General features: G+C 49.3%; 1 protein-coding gene across 4 annotated transcripts in view; it reads left to right on the forward strand.

Annotated features, from left to right (window-relative positions):
• Positions 1–13706, forward strand: part of CYTH1 (cytohesin 1) — a 65347-nt gene extending 51641 nt beyond the window's left edge. For 3 of the 4 annotated variants that reach the window (XM_084837746.1, XM_084837745.1, XM_084837747.1), the window contains exons 8-13: positions 366–514; positions 933–1044; positions 9585–9661; positions 10296–10367; positions 11365–11519; positions 12069–13706. In XM_084837746.1, coding sequence (XP_084693872.1) covers positions 366–514; positions 933–1044; positions 9585–9661; positions 10296–10367; positions 11365–11519; positions 12069–12147 — 644 coding nt within the window. In that variant the 3' untranslated portion in view covers positions 12148–13706. Of the gene's footprint in view, positions 1–365; positions 515–932; positions 1045–4513; positions 4788–9584; positions 9662–10295; positions 10368–11364; positions 11520–12068 lie in introns of those variants that run through there. The other variant, XM_084837748.1, reaches the window with a different exon arrangement.
• Positions 13707–14032: the final 326 nt, after the last annotated feature.

Raw genomic sequence — 14032 nt, forward strand, 5'->3', positions numbered from 1 at the left:
AAAAGTTCTTCACCTGGCATCGGAAAAATCACAAAGATGGTGCCAGCCATACCTTTCTGGGAGGCTGTTCCATAAGCAGGGTGTCACTACTGAAAAGGCTCTCTCACAGGGGGTTTCCTGCCTTACTCCGTTTGTCAGGGGCCCTTGGGGCAGGGCCTCTGAAAAAGACCTTCCCGGTCAGGTAGGTACATACTGGAGAAGGCGGGCAGTCTTTCAGTTAACCTGGTCCCATGAACCATTTATGCTTCAATGGTTAAAACCAGGCCAGTCATTTGTCTTTGGGCTTATCCCTTGATCATGGAAGCCGAAGGATGCCCCCACCCTGAGCTTGACCCCTCCCTTCTCTTTATCCCTTTCCACCCCAGATACCTGTTATGTGCTCTCCTTTGCCATCATCATGCTGAACACCAGCCTGCACAACCCCAACGTCAAAGACAAGCCGACAGTGGAGCGCTTCATCGCCATGAACCGTGGCATCAACGATGGTGGGGACCTGCCCGAGGAGCTGCTCAGGGTAAGCTTTGTGGATGGAGTAGCATACGGACGTCACCCCTTTTTGTCTTCCAGCAACCCTGTGGTGTGGTGGGAACCATGGGACCTGAGTTCATACAGTAGTGCCAGGATGGGGAACCTCTTTCAGCTCAGGGGTCAAATTCAAGTTTGGAGAAGCTCTCAGGGGCTGCTTTCCAGCGGTGGGCAGAGCCAGAGGCAAAAGGCATGGAACCAAACATACAAAAGAATCCCAGCATATTTTAGCTTAAAGGAGAGGCATCTCAACCTTTTAGGCTAAAGGCTTGTGCTCTACCGCTGAGCTGTGGCCCCTTCCCCACTTAGTCACGCTTTCTGGGAAGCAGGAATTGGACCTGCGGAAGCAGCTGTGCAGGTCCCTGCTGTGGAAGTGACTCCCCGTGGGTTTCTCTTTGCCATCCCAGAATCTCTATGATAGCATCAAGAACGAGCCCTTCAAAATTCCCGAGGACGATGGCAATGACCTGACGCACACTTTCTTCAACCCGGACCGGGAAGGCTGGCTTCTGAAGCTCGGTGAGTGCGTCTGCACGAGGCAAGGCCTGAGCCACTGGGAGCAGGGCTGCTGTTGGTGCTGTGGCATGGGCTGCTGCAGGGAGCGTGGAGCTCAACAGCACGAGCCTGGCCACTTCTCTTTGCAAGGGGTTTCGTGGCTGCAGTCCTACGCACAGTACCTCCTACAGAACTCGGAGACTTCTCCGCATCCCTGTTTGTGGGCAGGCATATCCAGCAAGGAGGGTCTCGGCTGCAGTGCTCGGTAACTTATGTGGTTCTCTGTGACCTGGGTGTGGCCAGCCAGTTCTTGTTGCAATTGCGGGAAGACCGTATTTATGTAGAGGGAGAGACAGGTTGGTTTTGTGGGTCCCAGGAACGACAGGCCAAATGGGGTTTCCTTCCCCCGGTTCCTTAATCAGATCCTTAACCACAACAGTCTAAGCAGAAGCTCAAGACTTGTCTCTGGTGCCATGCTTCTCACCTCCACATGGCAGGTCCCTGGCATCGCCTTACGCATCCTGGCTGTGCACGTACTGGCAGTGCATGCATGGCATCTGCGAGGCCTTCACCAGCCCTCCTTGTGCAACACTTGGTCACCCTCCTCCTGCTCACTCAAAGTTTTCACTTGTCTTGCCCAGGATTTGGCTGGAGCAGACTCCCTGGCTGGTTTGGGTTCTCCCTTTAGGGCTTTTAAATATCTTGGAATCTGCAAATCAAATTTGAAAACTCAAATCCTCTGGATATTCAAATTTGCAATCGCTGAATCTTTAATGAAATGCAGCTAATGGAATTCTTCATCTATGAATGTAGCCTTTCTTATTTTGCTTTAAGCTTTTTATGAATTAAAGTAAAACCAGATTCCAAGGGAGTGTGGGAAGATGCATATCCCATGCAGTCCTGATGGATGATTTCTGAGCTGAGACTCAGTCCCAAGTTTGAATCCTCACTTTTTATATCCCTCCCCTTCTGTTCCTTTCAACCAAGGCCATGCGATACCTGACTAGATAGATAGATAGACAGACAGACAGACAGACAGACAGATGTTTTAAGAAAAGTTGCCAAGGTTGCACGGTGCTACAATGGAGACTGTAGCTAAGGCTGCTCACGTGGCAGACTTGAGGCTGGGCTGCTAGAGTCCACCCCTAAGAACACTGACATACTTAAAGAATATTTTAAAGCTTGCATGTTTAGACATGCATATAAGCTGCAAATATGTAGTTAGTTGAAAACACAGTTGCATATTATTGCAGCTCTTTGTAGTAAGACATCTTTTGAGCTTGCTGGTGCTGTGTGAAGTTTCTGTTTTCTCTGACAGCAGTTAGGGAAACTGTGGCCCTCCACATGTTGTTGGGTTTCAACTCCTGTCAGCCCCAGCCAGCAGGGTCAATGGTCAGGGGTGAAGGAAATTGTAGTCCAACAACAACTGGAAGGCCACAGGTTCCCCTGCCCCTACGAGTTGTATTTAGAAATGGCTGTCAGCCTTGAAGCTCAGTTAGAAAAGGAGGCCTGAAGGGCAAAGTCTTATCTCAGGCTTGGATGGATGTTGCCTGGGTCTTTAGTTTTTCAAACCTGTTTTCCGGTTCCCTTCTGCTCAGTCATGCTGCCCAATTGACCCTATCCAGCCACATAATAAACACTGGAAAATTCATCCACAGCTCACGAGTCCCATTTTGTTCTTCCTCTCTCTACCTTCAGACCATCTTTTCTAAAAGCAGTGACATGACAGCCACAGGGGCAGCTAACTGACCCTTTAGTACTTACATAATAGGACGTTCCCCATTTCCCCAGCAAGCAGAGCTTGGATGCATTTGGGAGGAATAGAATACCTACAGTATCCATGCAGCGCAATTAAGCTGTGCCTATGGTAGGATATGGATTTTTCGTTACCGCTTACTGTGAGTGTCATAAAACCAGAGGAGGCTGGTCCAACATGCTGCTTGTATTCAGACCGAACCTCAGAGTGACTCTTCACATTTAAGAGACTAAGCCAGTGCTCTCCAACCAGGTGCCCTCCAAATGTGTTGGGACTACAATCTCCACCATCCCCAATGGGCATGCTTGCTTGAAATGATGGGAGTTGCAGTTCAGCACATCTGGAGAGCACCAAGTGGGGGAAAGATGGACGAAGCTAACCACGTCTCACATTGGTACTTATGTCTTTATACCTGGACAAGCAAGAGGAGATAATGGAGAGAGTATGGCTATAGTATTGCCAAGCTGGCTATCAAAATTGACGTACAGGATAACATATATCATGGCTGGCAGTGACTTTTAACCTCTTTAGAAGTGATGGTGTGCAATCTCAGCATAAAAGATCCTTGCCTTCTAGTATAATGAGCCTTGATTGAAACAAAAATGAATGAGGATTTGGAAGTGAGGTTCAAACTCCGGTCCTTTCATTCAGGAGGCATTCCCCAGATCTATGTTAGTGTGTATATCTGTCCTCAATATAAAGGTTTGTTTTTGCATTTCACATTTTGAGGTGGTCTCTCTTTTTAATGTTTACTCAAATCCTGCAGATGATATTGCAAAGAGTCCAAACATTGCCACAAAAACCCAGCTCAGGCTCAGCATAACCTCTCCATTCAGGCGTTCCTCCTGTGGCTAACTCTCTACAGTTGAGAAGAGTGCCCTGAACAGCCCTGAATCCTTTTCCTAGGAGATATGTGAACTCCTTCTGGGCTGTATCCAATGTTAGTCCTACTTAGAGTAAACTTATTGGAATGAACGGGACTTAACTCAGATTAACACTGGATACAGCCCTATGTCTGGATGGCACTGGAGTTAGACTGGAGCTTTATCCAAATTCCTCATGTGTGCAGGATCTTGGAGACATGGCTCTGGGCGGCCCCTGGCTGAATCCTTTTGTTCTTGATGATGCATGCCCCCTCCCCCGGTGTCCTGGCTGCAGACCATCTTCACCACCACCACCTGCCTTGGCACTAAAATCACTAACTCTGTCCAGCTGGCCATTTCTGTGGCAAACATGTTCATGATCCGGCCGGAATTTCCTTAGTTAGGAACAAGGTGCCCTTTTCTGCCAGGAACTCCATAGGCTGCTGCATTCTTGGCCTTGGCATGCTGGTGACTCCAGAAGGCTGCAGGGTGGGCATGTCCCTTTTCAGCATTCCAGTGCAGCCCTCTCCAACCTGGTGGCCTCCAGATGGGTTGGACTGCAACTCCCATCATTCCTAACTAACCATGGCCATTGGCCATCTGGAGGGCGCCAGGTTGCAGGAGGCTGTTCTAGGGGAAAGGATAACCTGTACCATACCAGGATTGATGCTGGCCTCGCTTGGAGACAAGCCCTTCCTCCAACCCTTCCCTTATTGCTCAAAAACCTTTTAGCTTGGGCAGTGCCCCCTGCTGACTGCAACTGGGGTGTGCACCAAGGGCAGAAAAAGTCCTTTGTTTTTTAATTTTCTTTTCTCCCTCATTTTGTATGTTTCCATGATTTTGGCTCTGCCTTCCCCTGCCCCCCAAACTCCAGGAGGTACGTACCCGCATATCCCCTTGCTAGCTTTGCTTGGGACCAGGGGCGTGCTGCAGTGCTTGTTTTATTTTTCTGTTTTCTCTTTATTTTTAATTGCTGGTGATATTAGCCTTATTGCTGCTGTTGCCACCGTTGCTAATTGGCTGCACAGTCCCTGGGGAACTGGGGGAGAGGTGGGACAGTGAGTGGGGTGGAGGAGGGAGGAGAGGAGCACCTGTGTCTTGCTTGGCGCACCCCCCCCCCACCCAAGAAGCTCCCAGAGCTGTGTTTGAATCTGGAAGCTGTCCTCTCCCCAGCTTTGTCAATATCCAGAATTTAAAACCCAAACCTACGCTTTGGTGCATTTTCCTTGGGGCTTGCCATGGGAAAGAGCCAGGAAGAACTTCGCAGTCCAAGATCTAGTTTCGACCCTTGGTTTGGGCTGGAGGAGCAGGTCATGATACCCATAAAAAGAGGCCGTCACTGTCTCAGCAGCTCGCTACCTGTCAGGTGTCATGCCCCTGATTGAAAAAGCAGTGTGACCACATCTCCCTGGAAATTTACCATGTGGGATGGTGAAGTCGGCACAAACCATTTGAGTTTCACTTGCTGTTTCCAAGAAACCCTGAATAGGGCATGTGGTGCTTCAGACTGGCTTCCTATTGCTCCAAGAGGCCCTTTCCAGATGCTGTAGTTCAGCTGCAGTGATTGCACAGCTGTCATTGAACCATCCAGATACAGCTGCCACCTTGCAGGGGAGAACAGGTGTTGACTGGCCCTGCAACAAAATTCGTATCCCAGCGAGCACAAGCATCAAAGGTGTCTTGCTGTGTGGGTGGGGATGGCTGTGCTAGCATAGCGAGCACTTATCGAATTCTGCCCCTCGTATCGCTGCAGGGCATGTCATAAGTCTCCCCACCACCACCTCACCAACATATGTGAACAACTTTGAAAGCCCCACTAGTTTTCAAGTGCTCTTCCCCTGACTTTCTTTTCTTCCAAGGTTGGGTACTTTACCCCCTATCCCTGTCCTTTAACGCATGCCTTCTACAGCTTAAAAATCCCCAATTGGCTCTCTCCCAGCATCAAGGCTAGCCTCCTCCCCTTCGATTACATGGGGAAAGGGAAAGCTAGTACTAAGGGGTTACTTTCATGGGGAAGAACTTTATAGCACTTGGGTTAATTTCTGTTCCCCTTTTTATTTTAGTAAAGAAAATCCCAAAGCAGTGTACAAGGAGAAAAAATATAAAATGTAGAAGCCAAACATAAGACCTGGAAAGATCCTAAGAATGCCCAGCCAGCAGAACAACGGTGCTGCCCTTATAACAAAGACTAATATGGTATTAATTCTGTTTAAAGTGATGCATGCCAGTGGTCACATACTGCTTTGATCCTGGTTGGTAAATGGAAGAGCCCTGCTTATGAGTGAGGTCGACTCCAGTTAGCTGGGGCGGCACCACCAAGTCAAAACCTTCAACTAGTCATGAGCTGATAAGAACTTCATTGTGTCATGGTCCTGATTCTTACCAATCCATTTAGATAATGCTGTAAATCCTTCTACAGTCCTTATCCCTTTGATCTCTGCAACAGCCCTATGAAGTAGGTCACTTCTCCCATTTTACAGACAGGGAGTGGAGGTGGAGGCAGTGTCTTGGCCTGTGTCACCCAATGAGTCCTTGGCTGAAGGGGTCTTAGTCTTCTGAAATCAAAATGTTAACTTACTTACCATGTTGTATTAGGATAAACTGCAGCTATATGTTTCCAAGAATTTCTGAGCAACCAGAAGGGCTTCAAACAAATCTTTAATCAGCAGAAATTCTTGTGGCTTTTTTTTTTCCTGGAGTCTCCAGGCCAGTAAAAATATATATCATAACCATTATCTTGTATACTCTTGGCTTGTAATTTTAATGCCATTTTCTCATGGTTGAGGAAGGAAAGCTGTATAATGTATGGCAGCGCCTATTTTCTCAGCTTCTAAACTTCAGCAAATTGGAGCACTCCAAAATGACAGGGCTTCTTGAACATGTGGTAACCAATTTGGAAGTTTTTGAAAGTTTTGCAGTCTTGTAGACCTGGCTGTACAGAGGATGGGGTGCCTGAAACAAAATGGCTAGAAGCTGCTAGTGTTCTACATCCCTCTAATGATACCCCAGTCTCTTGAGCTTGTTTACATGTTCTGAGATACGCAGAGCTGTTATCAGAATTGGTAAACTTGGGCTTGCTAACCCAAATCATCAGCTTCCCTTTGGGATTCCTTAACAAAGATGTGTGGGGAAACCCTTGTTTGCACTCTGCTTCTGAGGTCACAATTTGGGGCAAGAACACAAAGCAAGACACCCCCTGCCCCCAATTACACAGATCCTCTCTTCCTCCACAATTGATCTTTTGATTTCACATTGAAACCTTGGTGAGTAAAATTCCGTCTGGCTTTCTGGCTCATAGTTCTGTTCGATGCAGCCTGTATGGGCCTTGCATTAAAAGGTGGCTCCTCTAGTGCTCCCCAGCAGACATCTCACCAAGTACTCCTCAGGCAGGGATGTAGGGAGTTGCCTTCTACCAAGCCAGGCTGTTCTGTCCACGTAGCCCAGGATTATCTCCTCTGGCAGCAACGTTCTGAGGTCTCAAGCAGAGGTCTTTCTCATCACCTGCTATTCGATCCTTCTAATTGGAGATCCCAGGGACTGAATCTAGGACCTTGTCCTCTGCCGATGAGCTACAGTCTTACCTTGTTCCCAGCAGAGGCTCTTCTGAGAAGGGTCTTCTAAAATGTGTGTGTATCTATCTATCTATCTATCTATCTATCTATCTATCTATCCATCCATCCATCCACTGAGTTGTGGTAAAGTGGGTCATTCCATGATCTCAGGGACTTGCAACAGGTGGGGGATTCCTGTGTTCCCTGTGGACTGTGGCAGGCACTATCTGGAGCAATTGGCCGTTTTTTGTTCTTGCTATTTTTTGTTTTGTTTTTGTTCTTACATTGCTGATTGAGGCCTCATTGTTGTCTGTGCCTGTATGTGGCTGTCAGGGCCTCCCTGGGTGGGTCTCTAGATTTCTGCACCTTTCAAACTGTTGTTGGCTCATCTCCCCCTCTGGGCTTGAGAGAGGTGCCAGTGCTGACAGATGATTCCCCTCTCCCTGCCGCCCTGATAGTTTTTCAGCTTTGCCTGCCCACCTTGTATGTCCTGCCTCTCCCCGGTACACAGGGGATCTGTATGATGCACCGTGTTGCAGCCTTTGACTGGGGTAGGTCAGCTGAAGAAGCACCCGTGAGCTACAGTATCTTGTGCTTGAGACAGTGAGGTGAGGCTCTAGGTTTGTTTATTTGTTACATTTGTATCCCACTTTTTCCTCCAAGGTGGTGCCCATGGTCGTCCTCCTCTCCGTTTTATCCTCACAACAACCCTCTGAGGTAGATTAGGCTGAGAATCAGTGATTTTATGGCCAAGTGGGGACTGGAACCGGGTCTCCCGAGTCTCAGTCCAACTCTCTAGCCACTACACCACACTGGCCGTTCCGTATATATTTTTTGTTCAGAACTATACATGCTGTATTGACTCAGCAGCCTCAAGATCTCTTGCCTGACAGTCCCTGAGAGATGGGCTATTTGGTATATTTCCCAGTTTGTGCAAAGGCAGATCCACTTCCCTTTCGACATACGACAATACCTGGATTTGGGTCCTGCCTGTTGACGTCTTCTTGACTTGTTTTGATAAAGCTCTTGGCTGGCCCAAGCATCAACGTGGGAAAGATTTTACATGAAGGAGGGTGGGCTACCTCTCCCTAATGGGTGCCAGTTCTAAGCCAGTTCCTCCCCACCCACTCCCACCACCCGGCCCCTCACAGAACTGGACTGGGGAAAATTCTCCAAGAGGAACTTGTTGAGATAGAGTTTCAGGTTTGTATGGATTTGTACCTCAGGCCCTGTGGCTCACTTCCTTTTTCCTGTATAGGATGTAGCTCTTCTTTCCCATGTCTGGAGGACTTACTCAAAAGCTGCACTGAGGCAGGATGGGGAAGCTATTCCTGTCATGTCAGTATTCATCCCGTTTAAGCCCGGGGCGATAGCCCTTCTTGTTGCCTAGAATAGTGTGCGTGAGGGCAGGCAACTCTCAGTGACCACAGCCTAGGACCAAAATGCGTTCAAACTCCGGGTGGGGGAAGAAAGGTTCCTCCTTGACAGCTGGCTCTCAGACTGTCAAGGGGATTCTTGGTAGGGTAGGTGATCCCACATTCCCTTCCCTTTGCTTTAAAATATAGAGGTTGGCTGTGAGGCAAGATACCAGCTTAGAGGACAGCCTAGGGCCAAGCAGAATCCTGTGGAGATCAGGGCCAAACTAAACATTCTTCTAACTACAGTAAAGCTATGCGTGATAGGTTTCTTTGTTCCACTGTAAGTACATGTGGCCTGTTTCGGACAGGGAACAAGGCGCTCTGAGGGGGGTATTCAGCCTTCCCCCCCACCCATTTTCTCCCCTAAATTCCACCCCTGCTTTGCAGGGTTAAAAAAAGGGGGAAAGTCTCCATTGAGTTCAACGGAGGATTTTTTTTCTTTTAACTCCCCTACTCTGTGTGTTGGGGGTGGAATTTTGGGGAAATGGAGGGGGAAGGTCCCCCCCCCTCGAGCACCATGGTCCCAGTCTGAATTGGGTCCACACATGCTTATACTGGAGTAAAGAAACCTATGAAGAATAGCTCCGCTACGCACAATCAGAAGGAAGTTTAGTTTGGCCCTCGGATACCTTTGCATGCTGAATCTAAGCCTAGCCCAGCACTACTGGGAAACTTGTGCCCCTTCCCTTGACCTGGTGTGGAGGGCAGATCCACACCTTCTCCGTGGTATACAATAGGGTGCTCCCCCTGCCCACCATCTCTTCTCTCCCCGCCCTTCACGCACTCAGCTGCTGTGCTTGCCGTGTGGCCGCCTGCTTTTGTGGAGCTGGCTCTGCTTGCACGCTTGACGCTGCTCACCCCGACAGCCTGCTTGTGCCCATAGGTCTAGCTCTGCCTTTGCCTTCGCTGCTCTTGTGCCTAGAGCCCACCTTTAGGCCTGGGCAAGCGTTGTCAAGCTTGCTTCTTCCTTGTGCAGGTGGCCGGGTGAAGACGTGGAAACGGCGCTGGTTCATCTTGACAGACAACTGCCTTTACTACTTTGAGTACACCACGGTGAGTGGCACAGGGTGCTCTTGTGACTGTGCACGTACAGCCAATCAGTTGCACAACAGGGTTCCTAATGTGCCACTTTGAAAGAGGGTCTTCAGTGGGGGTGGGCGGAAGGAGGCAGAAAGTAGATCTCGAGACACTTTGGACTTCCAACTCCAGGCATTCCTGACGATTGGCCATGATGGCAGGGGCTTCTGGGAGTTGAAGTCTTAAACACCTGGAGATCCACCTTTTGCCTGCCCCTAGTCTACAGCATGTTGTTTTATTTACATAAAAGCCCTGGAGCTGGCTTACTTGGAGTAGGATGAATGGCTGAACTCCCTATGGTTGGAGTGGGAAGCTGTATGAAGGAACAGCAGCAGCGTTAGGAATCTGATGCAGTGTACTCTGCTGTGGAACCATGACCACCTATGCCATGGTAAAAATACATCTGTTAGTCTTTAAGGCACCACAGGACTCTTTGTTGTGTTCACTGCAGTAGACTAGCATGGCCACCTCTTTAGAATAGCTATTAGGGCTGAATCTATCTGAAAGGGGAAATCTTCCCGTCATTCTGCTTTGAAATGGAGGAGCATGTAATATTTATTAGAATGAACCAGCCTCGTCATTGCTGAATTCACAAGTGGTCATCTTGCAGGACAAGGAACCACGAGGCATTATTCCATTGGAGAATCTGAGTATCCGTGAGGTGGAGGATTCTAAGAAGCCGGTGAGTAGATGCTCCTCCCAGAGAACACTCTCTAACTGGGTGGCATGAGAGCCAAGGTTGTGTGTACAGCATACTTGTTTTGTTTTTTTTTAAACGAGAGAGAGAGAGGGAACTCAAGGATATCCAAAAAGATGAATTATTCAGATTATTAAGCATCTTTGCTCACTTTGTAGAACTCATTCTGCTTCTGTTGGTCATGGGGAAGAGGCAAAGCATCACAAGGACATCTGAAGGTCTTGAGCACTGGAAATCCTGCACAGGCCCAGACGGATGTCTGCGTCTTGGCCAGGATTTGCCCATACATTTTTCAAGCCTACCTTTGCTGTTCTGAAGCCAAGAAACTTGATTTCTTTAAATGACTGACGAGTTTCTCAAGATGCCACTGAATTTTGCACAGAATACTATTTTCTGGCTAACGCAGTGCAAAAGCAGATTATACGCTGTCCTCTGGAGGTCTCCAAGTATTGAGAAACTATATAGTATCTGAGCCACATTTACATTTGAACAATCATACCTTGACTTCATAGAATAGTATCATAGAATCATAGAATAGTAGGGTTGGAAGGGGCCTGTAAGACCATCGAGTCCAACCCTTTAATAAGCTGAGAGATGAATTAAGCCTTTTGCCTGCACACTTTGCTCCTTTGCTCACAAAGGGAGCAGCAATCAAACCAGGAAGCCGCTAACTGTAGTTTCCCATTTCATCCAAGCCAGGAAACTATGGTTACTAGCTTCAGAACGAGCTAGGATGTTGAACCAACCTAAAAACGTGTTTCAGTATCCTGGCTTGTTCTGAAGCTGGTAACCAGAGTTTCCCAGTTCAGTTATCACAGAAACAATGTCTACTTCGAGGCTTCCTGGTTTTGTGTGCTTAGGGGAGTCCTAGGTAATTGGGTACGTGCTGCAAGGGGGCTCTTCATGTCTTTGACATCCTGGAATTCACATCATTTTGACATAGTGGTGGTCAGCAATCCTCTTCATCCTACTCTTCTTGCAGAACTGCTTTGAGCTGTATATCCCTGATAACAAGGACCAGGTGATCAAGGCCTGTAAGACTGAGGCAGACGGGCGCGTGGTGGAAGGGAACCACACTGTGTACCGCATCTCTGCACCCACCCCGGAGGAGAAGGAAGAGTGGATCAAGTGCATCAAGTGAGCAAGGAGAGGAGAGGGGCAGCATGCTAGAGGTCAGGCATGAAGGGAAGGAATGCAGGGAGCTTGCTAGAGTTTTGTGTAGCAACAGGTGGTGAAGTAGCTGGCTGGAAGCAGGAAGAGAATTAATTCCTCTACCTCCTAATCTAACGCTCCCATTGGTCCGCAGTTGGGTGAGCACCTGGAATTTGGGGCGGGGAGGGACACAGCAGCTCAGGATGGGTCTCCTGTTCTAAGTCTGGCTCCCTTATTGAGCTTTGCCAGTGGGTTTTGGGGGTTGGGGACAGTGCTTGACACTGAATTAAGAAGAAAAAGTAGAACGGCCCTTAATGAAATCCACAGTCCCTACCCCTTGATTGCCCCTCCACCCTTTTAGCTAAATCATGCATAGCTGTAACCTTCTAAAGCAATAGGTAAGGGGTTGTCCCCACTCTGTCCTCCTGTAACTCGAGCGCTGCTGGCTAGAGAGCATCTCCAATCAGTTTGGGATTTCTCCTGACACTGTTCTTTCCCTGTCTCCTCTCCCCACCCCCCTTTGTCCTCCTTTAGAGCTGCAATTAGCCGGGACCCGTTCTATGAGATGCTCGCTGCGCGCAAGAAGAAGGTCTCCTCCACCAAGAGGCATTAGTCACCTGGCTGAGCTGAGCCGCAGTGACGTTGGCAGGGGATGGATGCCTCTCAGAACCCTGGCAGGGGGGGATGAGAGACTGCACAGAACCGCCTGCTCTGTGTTGCCACCCTTGAGGGGACTAGCTTCAGCTTTTGCTATTCTTTTCTGGTCTGGGGGCAGGAAGAGTGCGGGGGGGGGGCAGCTGCCCATGCCACGACTTCTTTATTTGCAAGAAGGCCACCCCTCCTTCCTGCCAGCCCCTCGACTGGGCAGCTTGAAGCCCACTGCATCAGCAGCAGCCCACATGGCAGGAAGAGAAGGATGTGGGGGTCTTTTCTGACACAGTGGCCAACTCGTTCATTGCCTGAGCTGGCGGGGAGGGAGAGAGCATCATGCACTGTGCACTCAATAGAGGCGCAAACCGGTCCAAGTTGCCAATGGCGAGTGTGAGCCGTGCCAGGGCACGCTGGGTAATGAGCAACCAAGACCCTCACCCCACGCTGCAGGCAGGGGTGAATAGTGTGAGGCTGCCACTTCCTGGGTTTCCGTTGCTCTCGTTCTAGAGGGCACCTACATGGGCTGTCTCTGATGCAAGGTCAGGATGAAGCCAGCAGGGGGCTCCCGTAAGCCGCTGCCATCAGGAGGAGGCGGTGCTGTTGAGAGCCAGCTGGGTGTGCATGTCGTTGTGGGTGGTGTAACCCTTGTTGATGCTTCACAGGTAGCTTTTGCCAGCAGCTGCTGGGAAACCATCCCACCCAGCAGTGGGGCATGATCCTATCCCTGCAGCTGGAGCATTCCCCATCCTCAGTTTTGTTTTAACATTGCAATTGATGGCTCAGGAACTGACTTGGCTCAAGAGAAGAAAAGACCTGCGCCATTCCCTGCTGTACTGCAGAAAGAAGTGTTATGCTTTGTTTTTTTAAAAGCACCTGGCTCTGGGTCTGGTAACATAGGCTGCCCTGTGGCAGGCGCACTTTTCAGCAGGGTTGGGTTGTGGGTTAAGCTGGTGGCTGCCCCGGACCCCGTGGGAAGCAGCAGGCCTTGGCCCTGAAGCACAAGCAAGGGGTTGGTTGCTGGGGAACTGCTGGGAGCCTGGTGGTGTGATAGGGGAAGTGAGGGTCCAGGGGGTTGGTATGCTGGCTTATGTCTGCAACATGGGGGTCGGGGGGAGGCCATCACAAGACTGCCTTCCCGGGTAAAGGACCGTGGTGCTGTTGGTTCTCCATGCACTGTGGCAGGCTCCGATATTAGTCTATTTATCTGAGGTGTACATACTGTCTGTATAGATTTTTCTCCTTTTAGATTATTTTGTATTTGTTTTAAATAAGAAAATAAGATTGGGTTTTGTGAAACTTAACAGGATTCTCCAGCACAGCTGTGGCACAAGGGTGGGGGAAGCAAGGGAAGGTGGGAGGAGGGTGGATGTCACTCCAGGTCAAAGAGTTTGGTTACAGTTTTGTTTTGATTCCTTTTCTTTCCAGAGGGTTTTTTGTTTTGTTTTGCCACAACCTTGTGATCTAGCACAGAGCAACTGCAGCAAATAAACGTTGATCTCACCCTTGGTGTGATACCTGTTTTTGGCGGCCTCTGTCCTTCTGATCTTCTCTGAATCTCCTCTTTTTGGGATAGTACTGCACCAGACTATCGGGGGTCCTCCAGGTTGGGAGCCACAGCCGGGGAACCTGGACAGCTTCTTTGGATCTGCAGTATCATGGTATGCAGTGACACAGGCTGGGGGTGGGGGATGGCCATGTCACTGTAGCCATACTGACGAAGGTTTCCACTGTGCTCCAGTATGAACTTGCTTTTTTCTGCAGCAGCAGGGAGGGGCTACTGGTGACATTGGTTTGGGCACAGTCTTCCCCAGCCTGGTGCCCTCCTGATGTGTCGGGCTGCAACCCCC

The sequence above is a fragment of the Heloderma suspectum genome, chromosome 2, assembly GCF_057233095.1.
Source record: "Heloderma suspectum isolate Gila_16-S chromosome 2, 16-S_ref, whole genome shotgun sequence".
Lineage (NCBI taxonomy): Eukaryota > Metazoa > Chordata > Lepidosauria > Squamata > Helodermatidae > Heloderma > Heloderma suspectum.